The sequence below is a fragment of the Psittacula echo genome, assembly GCF_963264785.1.
Source record: "Psittacula echo genome assembly, chromosome: 3".
Taxonomy (NCBI): Eukaryota; Metazoa; Chordata; class Aves; order Psittaciformes; family Psittacidae; genus Psittacula; species Psittacula echo.
Window position 1 is genome coordinate 124,542,769 of NC_137736.1, and position 22,121 is coordinate 124,564,889.

At 48.0% G+C, this 22,121-nt stretch overlaps 1 protein-coding gene across 6 annotated transcripts in view; it reads left to right on the plus strand.

Annotated features, from left to right (window-relative positions):
- PAK1 (p21 (RAC1) activated kinase 1) overlaps positions 1–16,576 on the plus strand; it is a gene marked incomplete at both ends in the record, with an annotated part of 29,005 nt that extends 12,429 nt beyond the window's left edge. For 3 of the 6 annotated variants that reach the window (XM_080612714.1, XM_080612715.1, XM_080612719.1), the window contains 8 exons: positions 2,854–2,917; positions 3,805–3,853; positions 5,587–5,699; positions 9,446–9,563; positions 10,057–10,156; positions 12,392–12,588; positions 14,020–14,157; positions 16,490–16,576. In XM_080612714.1, the coding sequence (XP_080468840.1) occupies positions 2,854–2,917; positions 3,805–3,853; positions 5,587–5,699; positions 9,446–9,563; positions 10,057–10,156; positions 12,392–12,588; positions 14,020–14,157; positions 16,490–16,576 (866 nt within the window). The remainder of the gene's footprint in view (positions 1–2,853; positions 2,918–3,804; positions 3,854–5,586; positions 5,700–9,445; positions 9,564–10,056; positions 10,157–12,391; positions 12,589–14,019; positions 14,158–16,489) is intronic. The other 3 variants (XM_080612717.1, XM_080612716.1, XM_080612718.1) reach the window with 3 other exon arrangements.
- Between the last annotated feature and the right edge of the window lie 5,545 nt (positions 16,577–22,121).

The window sequence follows — 22,121 nt, forward strand, 5'->3', positions numbered from 1 at the left end:
TGTGGGCACCCAAATTAGTGGTGGTTTTCAAGACAAATCCATTGTGTTTCTCTGTCGTAGTGTCTTTAACAGTATCTGCCTTTGGTTCAAGTGCTGCCTGGTGTTTCGGGGTTACGCTGTAGCATATACAACAGCTGAACCAGCTCTTCTGTGCAGCTGATGCTATCCTCAGCCTGGGCCAGTTTCTATTAGGGTAGAGCATTTCTAATCCTTTGAACTACTAATCCTGTCTTAATTACAGCCATGCCTTGCTTGTGAGTTGATGTAAATTGTGTTAGCACCTCTATGGTCGGGCTGATCTCCTGTGTTGAGGGTATACCCCTGAAGGTCAGTTATTTATGAAGCAAAAACTAACTGCTAGATGAAGGAGAATTTAATCTGAGGGTATAACTTAAAAGTAAAATGGCACCTGAGTACTCATTCCTCTAAATAAAGCTTCAGTTGAATTGATGGCATGTTAACTGGACCTATTGGAAAACTCACACCCAGTGTTCCTAAGTAGTGACTTCACAATCAGAACCCATGTACCATTAAAGGATTCTAGCCATTTTTGTGACCAGGTAGGACAAGCAGGGACTATGGCAGGAGAAAAAGTGCAATCCCAATACAACTACACTCACTTCTGTAAGGAGGAGAAGTGCAAGTGCTGCTCTTAGGAGTGCTGGGAGGCAAATGTCATGTGTGACACCTTCCTTGCTCCAGCAAGTGGTGTTCAGTGCTGAACTGGTGATTCTTTAGCATTGAGGACATGGAACTGTTGGAACAAGTCCAGAGGAGGCCACGAGGATGAGCAGGGGCTGGAGCAGCTCCTGTATGGAGCCAGGCTGAGAAAGTTGGGGCTGTTCAGCCTGGAGAAGAGAAGCTGCGTGGAGACCTCATAGCAGCTTCCAGTGTCTGAAGGAGGCCTATAAGGATGCTGGGGATGGACTCTTCTTCAGGGCCTGTAGTGACAGGACAAGGGGTAACGGGTTCAAACTGAAACAGGGGAAGTTTAGATTGGATCTAAGGAAGAAATTCTTTACTGTGAGGGTGCTGAGGCACTGGAATGGGTTGCCCAGGGAGGTTGTGAATGCTCCATCCCTGGCAGTGTTCAAGGCCAGGTTGGATGAGGCCTTGGGTGCCATGGTTTAGTGTGAGGTGTCCCTGCCCATGGCAGGGGGGTTGGAACTGGGTGATCTTAAGGTCCTTTCCAACCCAAACCATTCTATGATTCTATGATTGAGGGATTTCATTGTAGGTATACATGTGTGTGCGAAGTTCAGTGGTTGCTGTTAAGCGTCGGCTTCTAGGTATGGGCTGGTCAGAAATAAGCAATGAGGTTTGAATCCTGTTGTTGACTGGTGTTTTTCCACTGAGGGCAGTGGCGTTGTACTTGTGCAGACATGCAGCCTTTACATCTTTTGGTTTGACATGTAACTACAGTGATTAAAATCTTAAAGCACATATGTATTTACACATACTGAAGATGCACAAAGGTTAAAAGGAAGCTGATAAATCTTTTAGCATTATCTAAATGCTTAGATAAATCTTAGCATTATCACAACATTGGTGCAAGCATTACTGAATCCTTGTCTGGATCTTTAGAAGGTAGGAAACATTACCCCATTTGAGGGATGAGGACAAGACTGGGAACTGCCTCTTGTCACTGCAGCATTCTGTGCTGTCACTGCCTTGGGGAAGCATTTCCCTGTCTCACAGTCTGTACTTGTAGCCTGTGTCAGGCTTTGATGGAGAGTTTATGAATATTTGCCCAGGAATTCTTGTCCTCAGGGCAGACGGCATTGCTTCCCTAATTGTACAGTGGGTTTTATACAGCCAGATTGCTCTTCTCTTCACTCCTTTCCAAACATGGGCCATATTCCCTGCCTTTACCTCTGTCTGCCCTAAACCCTGGAGGTTTGGCCGCTCTCCAGTGCTGTCTGAAAATAGCCTGCTCTTACTCTGCTTGCATTTCTTGGCCTGGTGACCACGAGCAGTTTCTTTGCCAATATACATCTGGTTAGGCTCAGCCCTGGATCCCTTGGAAAGCAGCACCGTATGTTGGCAGCTTGGGTGACTTGCAAACAGCAGCTCGGATGCAGCTCAACATCCCTTGATCCTATTAGCCACCCGGGTGCTGTTAGAGAAGAGACTTGCTCCCGGCTGAGCTCTACGGAGTTGTTGGCTCTGATTTCTTCAGCCTAGAAAGGGTGTGATTCCTGCCTGCCTCAGGGGTGTTGTGAATATCAGTTAATGTTTGCAGGGAGTGCTGAGCTGCAGTGATGCCACAGGAAGGGACGCTTCACACTAGACCATGTCATCCAAGGCTCTGTCCAACCTGGCCTTGAACACTGCCAGGGATGGAGCATTCACAACTTCCCTGGGCAACCCATTCCAGTGCCTCAGCACCCTCACAGTAAAGAATTTCTTCCTTAGATCCAATCTAAACTTCCCCTGTTTCAGTTTGAACCCGTTACCCCTTGTCCTATCACTACAATCTCTAATGAAGAGTCTCTCTGAAGCATCCGTTATAGGCCCAAATAATAATTGTATTTACATGCATGAGGGCCATGTATCCCCATTCTGTGCCTAGCAGCATGCAGTGATCAGCTACTAGTGAAGATTTAATGTGCTTTAATGTCTGTATTCCACCCTTTCGGAAGGGAAATACCTGTGAGACAGGAGTGCTGCAGCTGATGTGTGTGCATAAATAACTGAAGACTTCCCTGGGGTTTATGTGCCTCTGGATTCCTGATGAGTGGTTCACAAGGCTCAGCAGAGCCCACTGTGGCTATGGGGCTGCTCTTAAAGTACAGCTGGTTCTTAAAGCTGTACCACAAAGTCCTTATAAAAGCCTCTTATTTTCTTTTGTAGGAAGCATTGTGAGTGTGGGTGACCCCAAAAAGAAGTACACGTGTTTCGAGAAGATTGGACAAGGGTTAGTACATCCTCCTCTTCTCTCCTATGCCTTTCCTTATGTTCAGAAGGAAGTGCTGAAACCAGTCTCAGTGAGTTTGCTGTGAAAGCTATTGGTGATGCTTTGGAGAGTTTATTGTGTTTGATTTGGGCTTTTTTGCTTTCTTATGTGTTTTTGGTTGTCTGGGGGGGTTCCACAGCTCCTCTTCCTTTCCTGGCAATGTCTTGAGTCAGAGGGACTGTTTGGGGGGTTTTTGTGTGTGTGGTTGTGTTTTAATAGAAGAAAACATGTCATTAGATGATCAGGTTGCTAAATATATCTGTAAGCAGGGAAGGAACTGCTTATTTTCAGTGTATAAGATGATCTGCGTCAACTCTCCCGGACCATGGGTCTCATGCCCCTCTTAGCAGGGTTAGGACAAAGCAGGGGTTGTAGGAGAGGTTATAGCGAGGCAAATCAGTGCAGGTCACTGAGATGTGCTGTCAGCTCCCTGTGCTGAGGCTCAAACTCCCATTTCCCTCACTACAAATGCCTCATTTTGTTTGCTTTAGCTGATGCTGGTTGCTCTGTGATCACATTGGGCAGTCTGCAAGCTGGGGCCGTGCCAGCTTCAATGGGATCAACTCATGGTCCTACAAGCCGCGCTAAGTTGCTGGTTTAGCAGCAAAGGTTTGGGTGACCACAGTGTCCCTTATTAGGAGCTTTGTTCCCCCAAAGTTCTTTGGCTTCTGCTCCAACAGCAGCCTTGGCTCAGACCTATTTCAGATGTTTTTTACCATAGGAATTATTGCATGAGAAGGAATGGGAGTGAGAGCACTTCAAAGAGATAAGTAGGAAGGGGCATGTTTTAGGCTCTCAGTCTTGCTATGAGGCACTAATAAGTGTTTCTTTCTTTCTTTCTTATGTAGAGCCTCAGGTACAGTTTACACAGCAATGGATGTAGCTACAGGGCAGGAGGTAAGTACTGCCAGGCTACCACAGCAGTGGAGTTTGGATTGTGTGCTAACAGTTCGAGTTGATGCTGCAAGACAAAGATGGTCTGTCAGGGCTTTATGGCTTCTTATGTTTAATGAAGTATTTATGAGGCAGAGAACTGGGGGAAAAGGATTTCCCAAGTGCTGCTTCCTGAATCATTTCGTATTTGTAAAGAAGCTTTCTGTGACCACAAAGGCTAAAAGCAAATGTTCAGACTGGGTAGTTCCTCTCTTCATCCCCAAGATTCCTGCCTGTCCCCATTTAAACTCTTTATGTGCTCTCTGCTCCTTTGCTTCCTACACTTACAGTAGTTGGCTTACATAGAAATAGTTCCTCTCCCACCCTTTGCCCACTTGCTTTCTGCCCTTGAGTTGAGAGACAAGGAATGTCTTTCTATGGTTGTCTGCCCTTCTGCATATTGAAAAGCGCCCTGCATGTTGGATGCATGCATAATAAAGTAGTGAGGGATACGCAGCATCTGTGGAAATCACTGATGCTAGATGGAGGACTTTTAAAGAGGAAAGTGTATGCATTATTCCAGATATACTTATGGAAGTCTGCAGCAAAGCGTGTCTGCTTTGTCAGCATCAGGGTCATGCACCAGTAAATGTCATAACTGTGCTTTCGCTGAAGCTCCTTCACCCGCTTTTCCAGTTCCTGAAGAATTCAGACAGTTTAATTGCAGCCCCTGAGGAAAGAGCATTGCAGTTAGTTGGAAGCAATGAGGAATTTTACAGGAAGAGGAGGAACTCCTTTGATGGTTTTCTGCCTTCTTTCTGGATCCCTTCAGTGACTACCTCTGAATGGGAGTGAGGAAGTACAGGAGCCTCTCTGAAGCATCCTTAGCATTGCTCTGGTCTTCCTTCATCTGCATCCTGCGCCTTCCCCCTCCTCTTCTGCCTCCTGCCGTGCTGAGTAGTCTTATTGATTTGAAGGCTGTCTGAGAGCCAGGTGCTGTCATGACAGAGTGGAACATAAGAGTTAAAACTTGCTGTTAAAACCCTCCTGCTTTCTGCACCTGTACGTGCAGAGTAGATACCCTGAAGCAGGCAGAAAGCTACTAAGCCAAAGGGCTACAACAGACAAATGCATCCCTAATGCTTTTATATGTAAATTACTGGGAATGAAGGTGAATCTAATTCAGTTCTTTTCAGCCTTTTGTCTAGACATTGGTGCTTCTTTTCCCCCAGGTCTTGCTGTGAGAGAAAGAAAGAGAATCACCAGCTCAAAGTACTAAACTACTAGTACTCAAACTACTAACTCAGCCTGGTGTTACTTGCACCCTCCATGCGTGGCTGCCCTGCTGTAGAGTTCTAGAAGCAGAAATGTGCATGGAAGCAGGGAAAACACCAAATAACTTCCAGAACCTTCCAATCCAAACTAAAATTAATAGGAATCCTTTAAGAAATAAAAGGTTTCTGACATACCAGTCCATATTAGAGTAGGAGATCTCTCTCTTGTTGTCAAGAAGCTGTAGATGGAGGTGGCCATCCAGATGTGACACAGGTCCAGTATGAAAGTGTTAATTCCCCTCATCCTTTTTGGCTTTATGGATCTTCCATCATGTGTGGAAATGAACTGGCTGCAGGAATTCAGTTACTAAGTGGCTGAGGAGCCCATGATGGACAAAGTGTTTGGGACTACAATAATCAACACTGGGCAGGTTTCGAGGGGACTCCTGTAATAATGCTGTATTTGGTCTTTCTTCACTGCAGGTTGCAATCAAACAGATGAATCTGCAGCAGCAGCCCAAAAAAGAACTGATTATTAATGAAATCCTTGTGATGAGGGAAAACAAAAACCCCAACATTGTCAACTACTTGGACAGGTAAGTCATGGTTTGAAGTGTTCACAAAGGGACTTGCGGACACTGCCTTGTCACTTTCTTGAGTGATGCTCTCTCAGCCTAAGGCTGATATATGACAACCTTGCATTGCTTAATGCACGTGGCAGTGCTGGGGTGTGGGTGGCTTGGTGGTCTCTCTCCATATCCTAAGAGAAATAGGTATCTGAAACAGTTCTCATTGAGTATTTAGGCTCTCTTTAAAGATGCCAGCAGCAAAAGCATTAGCAATATGCTCCTCTGGGCAACCTGCAGCATCACCACCCTCATAGGGAAGAACTTCTGCTTAAGATCTCATCTCAATCTCTCCTCTGTCACTTTAAAGCCGTTAGCAACACAGCTTTGGGGCATTATGTCAAGCCTGTGCCATTCGCCTTATGTTACAGAGAGAGCTAATTCCAGTGGGGCTGCAGCATCATTTTCAGTCAGCACCAGAATCTCACAGTCCTGATGAACTGCAGGTTTGCTCATTTGAGGGTAAAGAGAGCCTGCGTAGAGCGAGCTGCAAGCTTGGCAGCTCTTTTTGGAGATGCAATGGAGAGATGTGACCTAGAATCTCTTTTGGGAATCTGAGAGAGTATTTGCACATTTGCTTGCTCTGCGTGTGCATCAAAGTCTTATCAGCTGTTGCTTTTAACAGATTTCTTTAACAGGCTTTTCCTGTCTTAGCCAAAAAAGTTATTTCTTGTGTAGTGCAGCATCAGTTGTGTCGTGTGCATAGCGGTCAAGAGGGGCTTTGCTGAAGGGACAGAAAGTCTACTCCTGAAATTTTGGGTAGGGGTGTATGTGCAGGGAAGTGATGTTGGGCAGAGGCTGTCTTCTTTCAGAAAGGAGATTACCCGTGTAAAATGAAACAAATGGTAAAGAAGAGTTAGGAATCCTGGAACTGCAGAATGGTTTGGGACCATGATCACGAGACCTCTCAGATCCATGCTAGTTCCACTAAAAACGGTGTCAAAAGGGTTGCACCTGTCCCCAGCACAGCATAAAATTACAGCATGGTTTGGATTGGAAGGACTGAACTCAGCCAGTTCCAACTTCCCTAAGAGCTCATCTCAGTCTCCCCTCGGGCAGGTTAAAGCCATTCCCCTTGGCCTGTCCCTACAGGCCCTTGTCCCAAGCCCCTCTCCAGCTTTCCTGCAGCCCCTTTAGGCACTGGAGCTGCTCTCAGGTCTCCCCTTCAGGAGCCTTCTCTTGTCCAGGCTGCCCCAGCCCAGCTCTCTCAGCCTGGCTCCAGAGCAGAGCTGCTCCAGCCCTCGCAGCATCTCCATGTCCTCCTCTGGCCTCGCTCCAACAGCTCCACGTCCCTCTTGTGCTGCTGCCCCAGAGCTGGATCAGGGCTGCAGGGGGGGGTCTCCCCAGCAGAATTAATTGCATCTGAGCTGAAACTGTTTATTTCTCCTTCCTGATTAGAGGCTTTGTTTTGGCAAAGCTGTTTGAGAGACATGCTCTTCCCATTAGAGAGAGCGTGGCTGAGTACATGCACTTGCCTTGTCTGGCTGGCACATCCCAGCTGCAGGGTAGCTGCTCATTCTGCTCTCTTGTTCAAACTTCCAGCAACAAAAGCTGCTGCTTTTGTCCTCCACTTTCTCTCCCTAATCTTTTTCAGAGGGATTAGCTGTTCTTTGAGTGCTGCAATTGGACAGAGTGGCAACTAGGATGAACAGAGGGATTCTTGGGCCTATGATGCCAGGATCCTGTTGCTGGGGAGTTTGGTCTGTCCTGCCTGGTCTATTGTGCCTGTTTGCTTCCTGGGTGCTGAATTAAGCTGCTATTTGAACGCTGCTTACTGCCTTCTGCCTATTGCTGTTGCAGAAGGAAGTACAAGGAAGGATGTACCAACCATTGTAGGACCTGTTCTTGACATTGTCTCCCCTTCTAGGTCCCTAATGGGCCTGCAAGAGAGTCATTGGCATAAACCATCTCTCTTGCTTCTCTTTGCCTCAGCTCCTGTCCTTATGCCAGGGTTTCCTATGCTTTATTCTTTCACCTGCTTGTCCCACTTGCTCGTGGTAAAGAGAGCATTTCTGCTGCAGTGTAAGCAGCCAGTGTGGCACGAAGGTGTGCCGTGACATTTAAGGTAGTGACGTGGCCTAATTCAGCTGTACTGAGGAGCTGAATTTAGAAGCATCTGCCTCTGAAGAGTGGGACAGCAGTTTTCCTGTGCAGACAAGCAGCCGTTTATGCTGATTTACTTTGTGGAGGTGTCAGTTTCTACCGCATGAAGGAGGCCCTCAGAGTCCTGCTTCTAACCACAGGCAGCAGATCCCCAGGGTCACTCAAAGCAAACTGCTGCTTTTTGGTTTCTTCCTTCTTGCAGAACTCTCCTTAACCCAATAAACCCCACAAATCCTCTCCTTTAAGTGCTAGCCGCTGTTACCGTCACCCCAGCCCCGAACTCAACTAGGGCTGGAAGGTCAGGGGATAAAGCTGAAGGATGGCAGTCATGCAACAGAAAACACTGATTTCTTTCCAGGCTGACTTATGTTTGCGTGTTGCTGGTGTAGAAATCCATAAAGGGTGATCTTGCACCTCTGGGGAAAACCATATTTCATAAAGGGGATCAGTAAGAAAGGACTATGAGTGACTGGTGTGCGTGATAGGAAGGGCTTGGTGGACGCCTTCCTAAGGCATCTAAGCCTAGGAACACCTTCCAGGAGTAGACACTACCTGCTGTTGCGGATGGATGGAGAGAAAGCTGTAGATCACCTCAAAGACTTCCTCAAAGACTTTAATCAGCTTGTTTTTACTGCCAGCCTTGATTTGGAAGCTGTGGGTGCCAAGGTGCAACACCGTGCTGGGCCTGACAGCACATGGAGAGCAGCGTGTAGGTGTATGGTGGTGTCACCAGCACTGCTGAGAGGGTGGTTTTGAGTCACGCCAACAGTGACAGGCAGCTCAGTGACTAAAACTGGCCTCTGCTGCAGCAAGAGAGTGAAAACATCGCTGAGACAGCATCACCCCGTCTTGTGAAACGACATTTGCTTGGCAGCAGCTTGCAGGAGCCACTGTTAGTTCCACCTCCCTGCATGTTGTGTCGACTTGATCAATTATTGAGGTGCCTGGGTCTTGGCACGTGCCTTTGGCTGCTCATGGCACAGCTTTGGTTCACAGTGTGGTTCTTGGCTTGCTCCATCCCTTCTGGCTGCAGAAAGATTCCAGCTTGCTAACAGTATGGTCAGCCTGGAGGAGCGTGGGAGTGATGGAGCCCATTCTGCCTGTTCTGTAGGGATAGGACGAGGGGGAATGGCTTTAAACTGTCAGAGGGGAGATTGGGATTAGACGTTAGGAAGATATTCTCCCCTGGCCTTGTTCAAAGCCTCTCTCCATGTTTCTTGTAGCCCCTTTAGGCACTGGGAGCTGCTCTAAAGTCTCCCCTTAAGGAGCCTTCTCTTCTCCAGGCTGAACCAGCCCAGCTCTCTCAGCCTGGCTCCAGAGCAGAGCTGCTCCAGCCCAATTTTATGGCCAGGAAACTTGTAGCCTGCTCTTCCATTACCCCTCTCATTGACTTTCTGCACTCACCCTTCTCTCTGCTCATTCAGGTTTTGATCAGATCCTCCCCCTGTACAGAAAGTACAAGTACCTGATGCCCCAGTACTGTTAAATGCACTGCCCAAGGCTCATGATTCCTCTGTGTTTCTAAGACAGCTTTAAAACCCACCATGTTCTGGCTGGGTAAATGGTGGCATGCTCACACTTGCTGATTTTAAAGCCTGGTTTTGGCTCTTCAGTTACCTTGTAGGAGACGAGCTCTGGGTGGTCATGGAGTACTTGGCAGGAGGCTCCCTAACAGATGTTGTGACTGAGACCTGCATGGATGAAGGACAGATTGCAGCCGTGTGCCGAGAGGTAAAGCAGCGCTTGTGCTTGAAGGGAGCCACGATTGGGAAGGGGGCATGGGTTTTCCATGAGCTGTCACTGCCTCCACGGGAATAGCTGTCTCCAGCTCCTGTAAGGCAACAGTCATTGCAATAGCTCCTGTAATCCATCATTCTTTCAGAGGATGGGTTTCATCCAGGAGGTTGCATCTTACAATCCTAATACATTTCACCATAGAGGGAGGACTAGAACGCGAAATGGGCTTGGAATCCTTGGGATCTCTTATGCCTGTTCTTCAGGATTTCTGGGACTAACTTGTCCTCCTATGACCTGCTAATCCCAGTGGGATATCTCTCTGTAGCCTCGCACACACTGAGGATATGAAGGTCTCTAAGACACTAAGCCCTTGCTACTCAAAATGCACATTGTTAGACCATTAGTTGGATAATTGCGACTGGTGAATGATTTCATGCACAGTAAGAATATCTCAATTCTTTTATGTTTCATTTTGGGTTTTTTTCAGTGTCTCCAAGCTCTGGAATTCCTCCATTCAAACCAAGTTATTCACAGAGACATCAAGAGTGACAACATCCTGCTGGGAATGGACGGCTCTGTCAAACTAAGTACGTGAGGAACATCGCTGGTGATGACTTGAGTTGTCAACCCAAGTCTGTTATGTGCTCTGAGACAGGCCTATTAGGGAGATGGGTGTTGGAGATGCTTGATGTGATGGTGAAGAGGGTGTGGAGATGCTCCTGTAGGTATTTTGTGGCATTGGTTTTAATGGACATTGGCAATCATGAGTCCTTGTGAATGGATACCAGACTCAAAGTGAGATTTGGGGTTTGTTCATCTGTTTTTGTGGGCTAAGGTAACTGTATTTTAATGCTACTGCAGTCCAGAAAAGGAGTGAATTGACAACTGTGTATCTAGAAAACACTTCATCTTCCGACTCCAACCCAGACTGACCTCTAAACATGGTTTCCTCCTTGTGTTATCACCACTCATGAAGACCTTGAGACTGTTCTGCCCCTCGGGTGCTACGGTGGCTGTTGTTCTTATCCTTGCCCATGCAGAGATAAGGCTGGAAAGCAGTGAATGATTATCTTCCACCTCTAGCTTGAACGGAACTGTGCTCCTTTTCTCCTGCTCTCAGTTCTGTTGGCTGGCACCCAACAGGCATAAATACATCTATTTTTGTCAGCACTGACAGCAGATATGACTCAAAATTCACACAGTGCAGATATGCTGAGTAAGAAGGTGGGGGATTTTTTTTTGCACATAATTGCTTTTTAGACTAAAGCTGTACTTTGGTACAGTCACATCTCTGGAGTGTTCGCAGTGAATAGCTGATCAGGGCCAAAGTGCTCTGTTCTGATGGAACAGCTTCTTTGAGCACACTCTGCAGGTACAGGGCTGTAGTTTAGAGAGTTAAGTCCCTGTGGATATGATGCAGTAACCTGGACCTGAGCTGCTTATTGGCTCTGCTGGACGTTTCCTCTCTTCATGAACCATATGTACCTTCCCTGATTGTTACCCTTGATGAAACCTCAGTGAGGGATCAGGAGAATTTCCATCATCCTGCCTAAAATTAGAGCCGTGGTGCCACAGGGGGTCAGGATGGGCAGTGCCTCTCGCTGGGTGCATTCTGCTGGGCTCACAAGAACAGAAGGAGTTTTCCCTTGGTAAGTCAAATACAAGCAGGAGATAGGACCCAGCAATCTCTGTGTGACGGCTCCTCATCTTTCTGTCTGTTCAAAGAATATAATCAGTATAAATTTAGGTACTTTACATTTATTTTGGACACTGTTTGCTCTGTAAAGCAAAGCCTGTTTGAGGGATGATGCATCTACTGGGGAAGTGCTATCTCTGGGACTGCAAATATCATAGAACCATAGGATTGTGTTAGAAGGGACCTTAAAGCTCATCCAGTTCCAACTGCCACGGGCAGGGACACCTTCCACTGGAGCAGCTTGCTCCAAGCCCCTGTGTCCAACCTGGCCTTGAACACTGCCAGGGATGGGGCAGCCACAGCTTCTCTGGGGAACCATCAACAAATGCCATCAGACAATGCAGCATGTGGGTTGGGGGATGTATCTAGGTCAGATTGTACAGTCTTTTTTAACACACCCAGAAACAGTCTTTAAGCCATATATTACATAGTGTGTTACAGCTGCATAATGCTGCAAGCACGGTCAAGCGTCTCAGCATCTTAGAGTTATTTACTAATCTCCATCATCCACATAGACAAGTCTGTGATCCTCATGGCCTTGCTGGGTCAGATTTAGAACCCTACCTCTCAACGCCATTTTCTGTATTAGAATCATAGAATCTGGGTTGGAAAATCCCTTTAAGCTCATCCAGTCCAACCGCTCCCCAGCAGTGCCAAGGCCACCACTAACCGATGGCACTGAGGCCTCGTCTCCATGCTGTGTGAACCCTTGCAGGGACGGTGCCTGCAGCCCTGCCCTGGGCAGCCTGTTCCAATGCCTGAGCACCCTTTGGGGCAGGAATTGTTCCTCAGCTCCATCTAAACCTGCCCTGGTGCAGCTTGAGGCCGGTTCCTCTTGTCCCATCCCTTGTTCCTTGGGAGCAGAGCCCAGCCCCTCCTGGCTCCATCCTCCTCTCAGGCACTTGTAGCGAGCGATCAGGTCCCCCCTGAGCCTTCTCTTCTCCAGACTGAACCCCCCAGGTCCCTCAGCCCTTCCCCATCACACTTGGGCTCCAGGCCCTTCACAAAACCACCGCTCCTTTCACAGTTGCAGCAGGGTAACCACAGCTCTAGCATCTGTCAGCATTGTTTTGGAGAAACTTGCTGATGTTTGTGTCTGTTTCTTCCCCCCCTCTTTATTTTCCAGCTGACTTCGGGTTCTGTGCCCAGATCACTCCTGAGCAGAGCAAACGCAGCACCATGGTGGGGACCCCGTACTGGATGGCACCTGAAGTGGTGACACGGAAAGCGTACGGGCCCAAAGTGGATATCTGGTCGCTGGGGATAATGGCCATCGAGATGATCGAAGGAGAGCCCCCCTACCTCAATGAGAACCCTCTAAGAGTAAGCGAGTATCTTTTGTCCCCATGTCTTTGCTAAGCTGGCTAAATGACTCCTCCACCCCCCTATCTCCATACATGCCATAGTGAGAAGATGGAGACAGTTTTAGTTATAAGCCATACTTTGCTCTGGGTAGCAGAGGTGTGGAATCCTCCTGTGCAGACCCTCTGGTCAGCTCTGATGAGTTAGATCATGCACACTCATCATTTCCCACTTCCTGGAGATGCTGATAGAGGCAGAAAGAGTACCTGATGGCACCAAAGCAGCTGACTTCTTGAATCCTTGTGCACTCAGTAGGGAAGAGTTGTCCTTAAGTTCAGGAATATGACATTACTGTTCCATAAATGGAGCTTTTTCTTCCTGCTGATGGTTCCTCCTTGCATGTACCAAATAAAGCTACAAGATTAATAACACCTTTGGCAGGGCTTAAGCCTTCTGGTGTCTTTCCCTTGTTCAGTTTATAATGAGAGGGGTGATGCTGTCAGTTTGTAGGGATGTAACTGCTCTTAATATAAGCCAGGTTTATGGCTTCTCCCTCAGCTACACAGGATCTAGAAAGATTCTGTTTAACTTTTGTCTCCATCTCTTGCTTTGGAACTGATTCTGGGGAGAGAAGAGCAGCAGCAAAGAGCGAAAGGAAGGGAACTGGGTGTTGAGTTAAAGGAAGGTGGCTGCGTAACAGTACTTTGGCCCCGTTTAACTCAACGTGTGCCAATTCCCAGGCTATCAGCCTGCTCCCATGGGATGTGCTGAGTGATGTGCTCAAAGGGGCTGTGTATTAACAAGTCTCCAACAGATTTCCGTTCCTTATGAAAATGCATCCAGGAAATCTCTTGTGTGAAATCCAGAACTGGATGGAATTCTGAGTCCCTTCATTCTCAGAGGGGGTCTGTGTGTCAATGCTTCAGCCCCAAACAGTAGCAAAGCTACTTGTTTCTGGAAGATGTTCAAAGCTGCTTGAGGATCTGTTTCATGTGAGGAACCGACTGCATTGTCATCATAGTGAAGTTTTAGGCCTTGTGCACTAGGGCGAAGTACTGAGAGGAAAATAACCCTATTTATTCAGGGGTACTTTCCCATGAGGATGTAGTTATTGCAGGAGCCTAGCACTGGTAGAGTCATGCCAGTTAACTTCCCTATATAAACACAGTCTGGAATGTTGTTTTTGTCCTCCTAATCCCTTGAGAGGACTGCAGGATCCAAACCCAGATTAGGAGGGTAAAACAATAAAGGATTGGATCCCATCCATGTTAAAATAGGGCTGGCAGCTATTTTGTTTGCTGAAACTGAAGCATTGATTAGTCACCCTGATAAGGTGGGATTTTCTTCCTCTCCATTGAACAGAGACAGAGGAGAAATGGGTGTCTCTGTAATCCAGAGATGGAATCTGACCTTCATAACCTCCCGTTTCTTTGGTGCTTATTTTTGCTCTAGGCCCTGTATCTCATTGCCACTAATGGGACTCCAGAACTGCAGAACCCAGAGAAGCTTTCACTCATCTTCAGAGACTTCTTAAACCGATGTCTTGAAATGGATGTGGAAAAGAGAGGCTCTGCCAAAGAGCTGCTGCAGGTAGGCAATGGGGAACAGGAATCACTGTAATCCTGCAGCCATAGAATCATGGAACTGTTTGGGTTGGAAAGGACCTAAAGATCATCCAGTTCCAACCCCGTGCCATGGGCAGGGACAGCTGAGTGAGGCCAGGCTTATGGTAAGGTCTTGTTTGGGGTCTGAAATATGGCATCAGCAGAGCTAAGGAAACCTGCTAGAAAAAAAAACACCAAAACCCAACCTCAAACCTAAATCTCTAATAAAGTGATAGCAAACTACTCCTTTTCTATGCTGTTCTTCTACTAGTGGCAGCTGTGCAGTGTGTTCTGTAAGCAACGTGCAGTAATAGCTGTGCCCCAGGCCTGCCAGATGCCGAGCCCCCTAAACCCTATGGCTTCTTCGCACAGCTGGCCATGACATCTGTATGTGTTGTCATGATCTTGATGTGCTGTTCTGATTTGGACAGCAGGAGGGCTTCAAGCTATCAGATGCTCTGATTGTCTCCCTCCTGGTGGAGGGATCATGAAGCTCTTTTGCTTAGTCACAGCGTGCATTACCTGGGGCAGTTTGGTGATACCACATTTTGCCAGACACTACTCCATAAAGAGGTGATGGAACAAAGCTTGTGAGGTATCTTAACTGCAGACTGGTTTGGGCTGGAAAGGACCTTAAAGCTCCTCCAGTTCCAAACCCTGCCACAGGCAGGGACACCTTCCACTAGAGCAGCTTGCTCCAAGCCCCTGTGTCCAACCTGGCCTTGAACACTGCCAGGGATGGGGCAGCCACAGCTCTCTGGGCACCCTGAGCCAGTGTCCCTCATCCCATCATCAGTCCTTTCATTGAAAGCCTGGTGCCTTTAGCCTGAACTCCTGGTGAAAGAGGAGGGCCAGGCTGCCAGGCTTCTTGCTGACACAGATGTGAGGAGTGGTTCATGTGTTCCTTCTGTCAAATTTGCTCTGGGGGTGGAAAATGCAGCTCTTTGTAAAATGAATCTGTGATCAGGGGCACCCAGACCTCAGCTGTGAGACAGTTCCCGTTTGTGTTTTCCTTCCTTTCAACTACTTTGGTGCATTCAGTTCTGGGTGTGTTGCTGCCTTCTGAGGCTGTAATGAAGCATTAATCATTGTCAGAATGGCAGTAGTTGAAAGATGGCTTTTTCTACTGCACTTTCCAGCCCCAAAATACCAGAGAGCAGTCATGTTCTGTTCCTTGGAGCAGAACACTTTGACCGTAACATTTCAGCCTGGTTTGAACTACTTTGTAGTCTCTGATGTTATTTTTCCCCTCCATCTTTGAAGCATGTTGCCTTGGGTGGTTGTTCCCTCTGGATGCTCAGAAGTCCTGTGGGATAGAGTTGCTTTTTGTTCTTGGAACTGCTGGTGGGCTTGCTGTACACGGCTTCACTCTCATCTGGGAGCTGTTGTGATGATCAATATTGTTTTACTTAACAGAGCACCTTGTGTGGGAGACTGAATGGTCCTGTGCTGCTCTCTGAAATTCCAGCTGCTTTGCACAGTGCAGGGATGGTGGCGACAGGACAAGGGACAATGGGTTCAAATTGAAACAGGGGAGATTTAGGTTGGAGACAAGGAAGGAGTTCTTTACTGTGAGGGTGCTGAGGTGCTGGCACAGGGTGCCCAGAGAAGCTGTGGCTGCCCCATCCCTGGCAGTGTTCAAGGCCAGGTTGGACACAGGGGCTTGGAGCAAGCTGCTCCAGTGGAAGGTGTCCCTGCCTGTGGCAGGGGTTGGGACTGGATGAGCTTTAAGGTCCCTTCCAACACAAACCAGTCTGGGATTCTAATGTCCATAAAAGACTAAGGCAATGCTTTTACCAGACCTGTGATAACAAGGAAGGGAGGAATGAGAGGTGATTCCTGCAGGGAGCCCTGCGCCTTGTGTTTGAAACCAGCAGGGTTGTTTTAGTACACCTTTGTTCTACACTGTGTTTCACTATAGAATCTTAGAACCTGAATCATAGAATCAGCTAGGTTGGAAAAGACCTTTAAGATCATCAAGTCCAACATTTACCCCAGGACTACCAAGATCACCACTAAACCGTATCATTGAGGAAAATAGATAGATTATTGCAAGACTTTATAATTCCCCAGGGGAATTCCCTGAGTTTTGGTTGGTTTTGGACATATACAAACACTGGAGAATTTAGCTTGTGTTGGGTGCAAATCTGTCCATCACTTCAGGCAAGGCCCAGAAGTTTGTGGTGGGATCGAGACCTTTTGGTTTCTCCTGTTCAGAGGTCAGAGTAAGCTGCTCAACTCACCTAAGTGCCAATACTTGGAATAGCCACAAGACTTCTGGGTCAGGTTTAACCCTTTCTCTTTATTCTTTCTCCTAGCACCAGTTCCTGAAAATTGCCAAGCCTCTCTCTAGCCTCACCCCTCTGATTATTGCAGCTAAAGAGGCAGCCAAGAACAACCATTAAAGTGATGGAGTCAACACAAGTCGTCGTGTCAATGACTTTGAGATGCTCATTTCAGAGACTGAATTACTGCTCCCTCTCCCTTTCTGCTCCTTCTTCACGGGGGGGGTTCTTAAAACTGATCTGCCCTGAAGGGTGCCAGAGGTATTATCACTGAATGTGGAAGGGCACCCAGCAGGGACATCGTAAAGAGTGAACTGCCTTCCCATCCTTGTGATGGGGGAGGGGAAGAGCATTTTGTATGGTTGAGAAGATCTGAGAACGTCTGATCCTGACCTACATGTAGCAAAGCCAGTTTGCTTCCATAGTTCTTACTGGGTTTATTTGTAAGAATCATGTGGAGCCTTAGACCATGCTTATTGTAATAAAGGAAATCTTTTGCTGCCTGGACTTTGCCTGCTTCTGCCAAGCTGCTGTTACCCCACTGAGGCTGCTTTGGAGGACTTGAGGAGGGAAGGAAGGAAGCAGCAGCGATGTGAAGAGTGCAACAACCGAAGGGGGAATGAGGGTGTGCATACGCATCCCTCCTTCAGCACTGCTGGATCCTTTGAGGGAGGATGGAAAAGCCTCTGTGTGCTTCCTGCAGCCATTGGAGTATCTAATTCATGGATCATCTTTTTGCCTGATTGTGTGGACTGGGGGTTCCTTCCCCTTTTAGTTTCAACTCAACAACATTTCTATGTCCTAGAAGGTAAATCACAGGAAGAATTGTCAGCCAGCTCTATTTTATCAGTGCTGCGAGGCTTCTTAGAGGACCCTTGCCCTGTGTTCTAAAGCAAACAGAGCAATTACTGCGATAAAGATAAGCTTTGCCAGCAAAACGATGTGGAAAACAATTGGTTCTTAGAGCATGTCCAATGGAAAACAAACTGATCACAGATGCTGCTGTCTTGGAGACATTAATTTTTGAGGAAATGAGAGTGGTTTCTTTACGCTGCTGATTCCTTTGGTGTCCAATAGTCTGCAAACCATGGAACCCGGACCTGTGAGAGGGGTTGGTTGAAACACTGGGCTCGTGTTCAGCTGTATACTGATTTTTTTTATCTTAAATAAAACGACTGCTGAGTTTCTTAATTTGGGGCTGAGGGAGGTTTGGAGAGGTCACTGTCAGCAGGCAAGTCTGTTGGATGCTGTTCGCATCATCACCAGGCATTTGAATGCATTGGATGAAGCAGTATAACCTTGCCTCTTACCCCTTCTCCTGTAGTCCTTTGGGAAAGCAAGTGGCTCTCAAGGGAGTAACTTTACCCATAGAGAAATCTTCTGTATCATGTCTCTATGTGTAACTTTACACATGTAACATTGCCCCTTACTCCTTCTCCTCCAGTACGTTGGGATAGCAAATGGCTCTCAAGGGAGTAACTTTACCCATAGAGAAATCTTCTGTATTATGTCTCTGTGTGTAACTCTACACATAGATAAAAGGATCTGTGTTATCACTTTGGGGAGATGCTTTGTGCTGCTTTGGTCGTTAATGGGGTGAGTATAAACCAATCCTGGAGCAACCTCTCCTCTCTCTCCAAAGCACTTGTGTGGCACAGAAACTCACTCCTGCTGCTTGCTGAGGCCTTTTCCTGGCTCAGCCCATTCCTCGCTGTACCTGGGTTTAATTCAGGTGCATTTTCCCATTTGCTCCCCAATACATTCACAGTAGTTCTGCTGGGTGTAGGTAGTTTGTGAGCTTGCTTCTGTGGTGCCTTCTCCCGTTCTTTGTGCTCCAAGGTGGTCACTATCTAAAGGCCATTGCCAAAAGCTGCAGCATCCCTTTGTCCCTCTCTATTTCATCTCTCTCTAATACCAAAGGGTTTCCCCTTGCACAGCTTGGATCCAAGGATAAATTGCTTGGGCAAAACAGTAACTGCCAGCCTGGGGTGGGATGTGGTCTATTGATGAGCTCTGCTTGGAGCTTAGGTGGGGATTGTGGAATGGAAGGCCGCTATCCATGGATAATTCCCTTTGATAAGGACTTCCTTTGTGTTTTGCCTGGAAGACTCCAGATGGCATATGTGGGAAGAAAGGAATTAGAGGGTAGATCTGACTTGATCTAACACCTCACCTAGCTCTGTTCTTATGGATTTGCCAGTTGACTTTTTGGACAGCACAGGACCACAATGTGTTTAATGTCTCTGCCTTCCCTTTAACTCCATTCCTCACTCCATCCCCTGCACTCCATTGAGAGGAGAACCTCAATGCACATGCACCCTACGTCTGAGCGCACATGAGCTTGTTTTTCCACAGCAAGATCTCTGCTAAGTTACCCCGAAGAAAGTAGAGCAGGTGATTTGTATGGGCTTACATTGCTCTTGTGGGTTCTCTATTGCATAATGGAAAGGAATCAACACAACTGACTGTTCATCCCTGTTACTGTAGTGATCAGAGCCCAAGTGTGATGGGGAACGGCTGAGGGACCTGGGGGGTTCAGTCTGGAGAAGAGAAGGCTCAGGGGGGACCTGATCGCTCCCTACAAGTGCCTGAGAGGAGGATGGAGCCAGGAGGGGCTGGGCTCTGCTCCCAAGGAACAAGGGATGGGACAAGAGGAACCGGCCTCAAGCTGCACCAGGGCAGGTTTAGATGGAGCTGAGGAACAATTCCTGCCCCAAAGGGTGCTCAGGCATTGGCACAGGCTGCCCAGGGCAGGGCTGCAGGCACCGTCCCTGCAAGGGTTCACACAGCGTGGAGACGAGGCCTCAGTGCCATGGGTTAGTGGTGGCCTTGGCAGTGCTGGGGAATGGCTGGACTGGATGAGCTTAAAGGGCTTTTCCAGCCTACTTAATTCCATGATGTGCTTCTGTGTCATTGGTTTGCACTTTGGATCGGTCCTGCCTGGTTTCTGTTGAGAGGGGTTTTGTCAAAAGCCTTTTGTCCTCCACTGGAAAGCTGCAGGACTGTGACCATAGATGTGGGTCATCTTGTCCTAGGCTTTTGTGTTCCCTAGGAAAAGAAGGTGACCCCTGCAGTGTGCCTGGACCTCATTTCAGGTGAGCAGACACATCATGGGTTTGTGTTCTGGGAAAAACTGAACAAATTTTGTAACTGCCCTTATTTAGGATTGTGGGATGATTTTGTTGTTCTGAAGGACATCCTTTCCTCCACTCTCCCTTCATCTGCATTGTCCAGCATCAACACCCATGTTACCTTTCACATAGCCATTTACAGCAGCTTCCTATCATAGAATCCCAGGCTGGCTTGGGTTGGAAGGGACCTTAAAGCTCATCCAGTTCCAACCCCTGCCCCCTTCCAACAGGGGAAGTTCAGGTTGGAGATAAGGCAGAAGCTCTTCCCTGTGAGGGTGCTGAGGCGCTGGCCCAGGGTGCCCAGAGAAGCTGTGGCTGCCCCATCCCTGGCAGTGTTCAAGGCCAGGTTGGACACAGGGGCTTGGAGCAAGCTGCTCCAGTGGAAGGTGTCCCTGTCCGTGGCAGGGGTTGGAGCTGGATGAGCTTTAAGGTCCCTTCCAACCCAAACCAGTTTGGGATTTGATGATTTGGAGGTCACCACAGCCAAGAGTTTGTGTGTGAGAGGGGTATTTGGATCCCATGTGCCCTGATGAGGGCAGGTTGTGATGCTGAGAGCGAAGAGCCAGGGCAGGGATGCAGGAGCCAGCAGAACGTGCTGGTTTAGATGCAGCAGCGATAGCACAGCTTTAGCATCACTAAAACCTCTTAATAGAACGGATGTGGTTTAAGGGACATAAATCTGCCCGAGGAGTCGCTGCAGGCTCTTCTCCAGGCAGGCTTTATGCTCCTACCCAACTGCATCCCCCTTTGAAACAAAAGGGGTGCAGTTTTCTCCAGCAAGGAGGTTTCCATGGAGACACTTGACTTAAAAATGCTCTGCTTTGGGCTTGAGAAGAGGCTTTGGGGGGGGACACACCACCTCATGGCCACAAAGCCACTGTTTCACCAAGCAGCTGGGGTTGGAGCAGTGATCTGTGTGACTTGATGCCCCTTTTCAAGGGTCTGGTTTGAAAGCCTGCTGGAACTTGCCTGCTCAGAAACAGGAGGTGTGTAAATGCTGTCGCTTCTCAGCTGAGATCTCTGTTAGCATCCAAAGCCATCTGTCTCTGTGAGCGCTGCAGGTTGGTGTAAGTAGGGCACGTTTGCAGCAAGAATAGATTGCAGTGGCCTGTAAGGAGGGGTTTGCTTCCTGAAAGCCACCCGTCCTTGGCTGGCAGTGCAATTGGTCCGGACTAATACTGGTGGGAAGCTTGCACCATCCATCTGTACAGTGGATGGGAGCATCCTCAGTGTTAAAACTCTTCAAGGTGAAGCCTGATTCTCCATCTTCCCACCATATAATAACATACACGTGTTATTTTGTAATGGCTTCCCATTTGAGCAGTAACAGGGAGCCTGTGGATGTATTTTGGGGTTGTTAGCCCAGCTGGATCAAGCATATGTTGTATTCCAAGGAAGCTGTGGCTGCCCCATCCCTGGCAGTGTTCAAGGCCAGGTTGGACAGAGCCTTGGGTTCCATGGTTTAGTGTGAGGTGTCCCTGCCCATGGCAGGGTGTTGGGACTGAATGATCTTAAGGTCCTTTCCAACCCAAACCACTCTGTGGTTCTATGTGGATAATGAATGCTCTAGATCTCACCATTTGTTGCTAATGACAGCTCACAATGTCAAAGATGGGATCTATGAGACGCAGATGCCAACACTGACAGTGAATAGCCACCAGAAATGATCTGCAACAGAGAGGGAGTGGGGCAGAAACTTGCTGCCAAGGTGGATGCTGCAGAGAAGTGGAAGCAACAGAAGAAGATGGAGCTGTTCCTGCAGGGAAGAACTACAGGAGAAGATGGAGTTGGTCCAAGGTGTGCTGCAGTGGGATGAAGCAAAGGTTAAAGCTTTGATTACAGGGTTGCTGAGGGTATTGAGAGAGGCATCTCGATGCAGCAACGTCCATGGAGGAGGAGGAAAGAAAGGAGCCCTGGAAAGGGAAATGTGCTGGAAGTGAGGACTAGAGCAGCTTTGAGTCAAAGCCCCTGCGGAGAGCTGGAGCTAATCCAGGAGGTTCACTGCAAAGTGAAGGTGGGAGCTGGAATGGAGGAGACGGCCCTGATGGGTCAAGGAGCTGAAGAGAGAGGCCACCTTTCATGGGTATGTGAAGTGGAGGAAGCAAATAGAACGCAGGTGGGTGATGAGCAGCTCCTTCCCTCTTGCCTTGCAGCATCTGCTCCATGTCTTTCCATGCCCAGTGCTGCTTTGGGACCGTGCCAGCAGAGCCATGGCAAAGGAGACGAGCACCTGCAGTGCTCCTGGTCAAGATGTACTGGCTCTAAAACACATCCAAGCCCTGGTTTTTATTCCCAATGTAACCTTATTTTCTTCCATCTGCACAGGAGGGAACCCCCGTGTGATGATCCCAAAAGGATGTCCTGAGGACAGGTGCAATTCCTGCTTTTTCTGTGGTTCCCACCCCAGATCTGTAAAGTTCTACTCTTTCATCCCTAAATTTAGTGCCTTGTCCCCTTAGCTCCTGGCTTACAGGAGAGGGGATGTCTTGTGTTAGAGCAGCTGAGCTATAGAGGGCAGGAGGGCTGGAAGGACA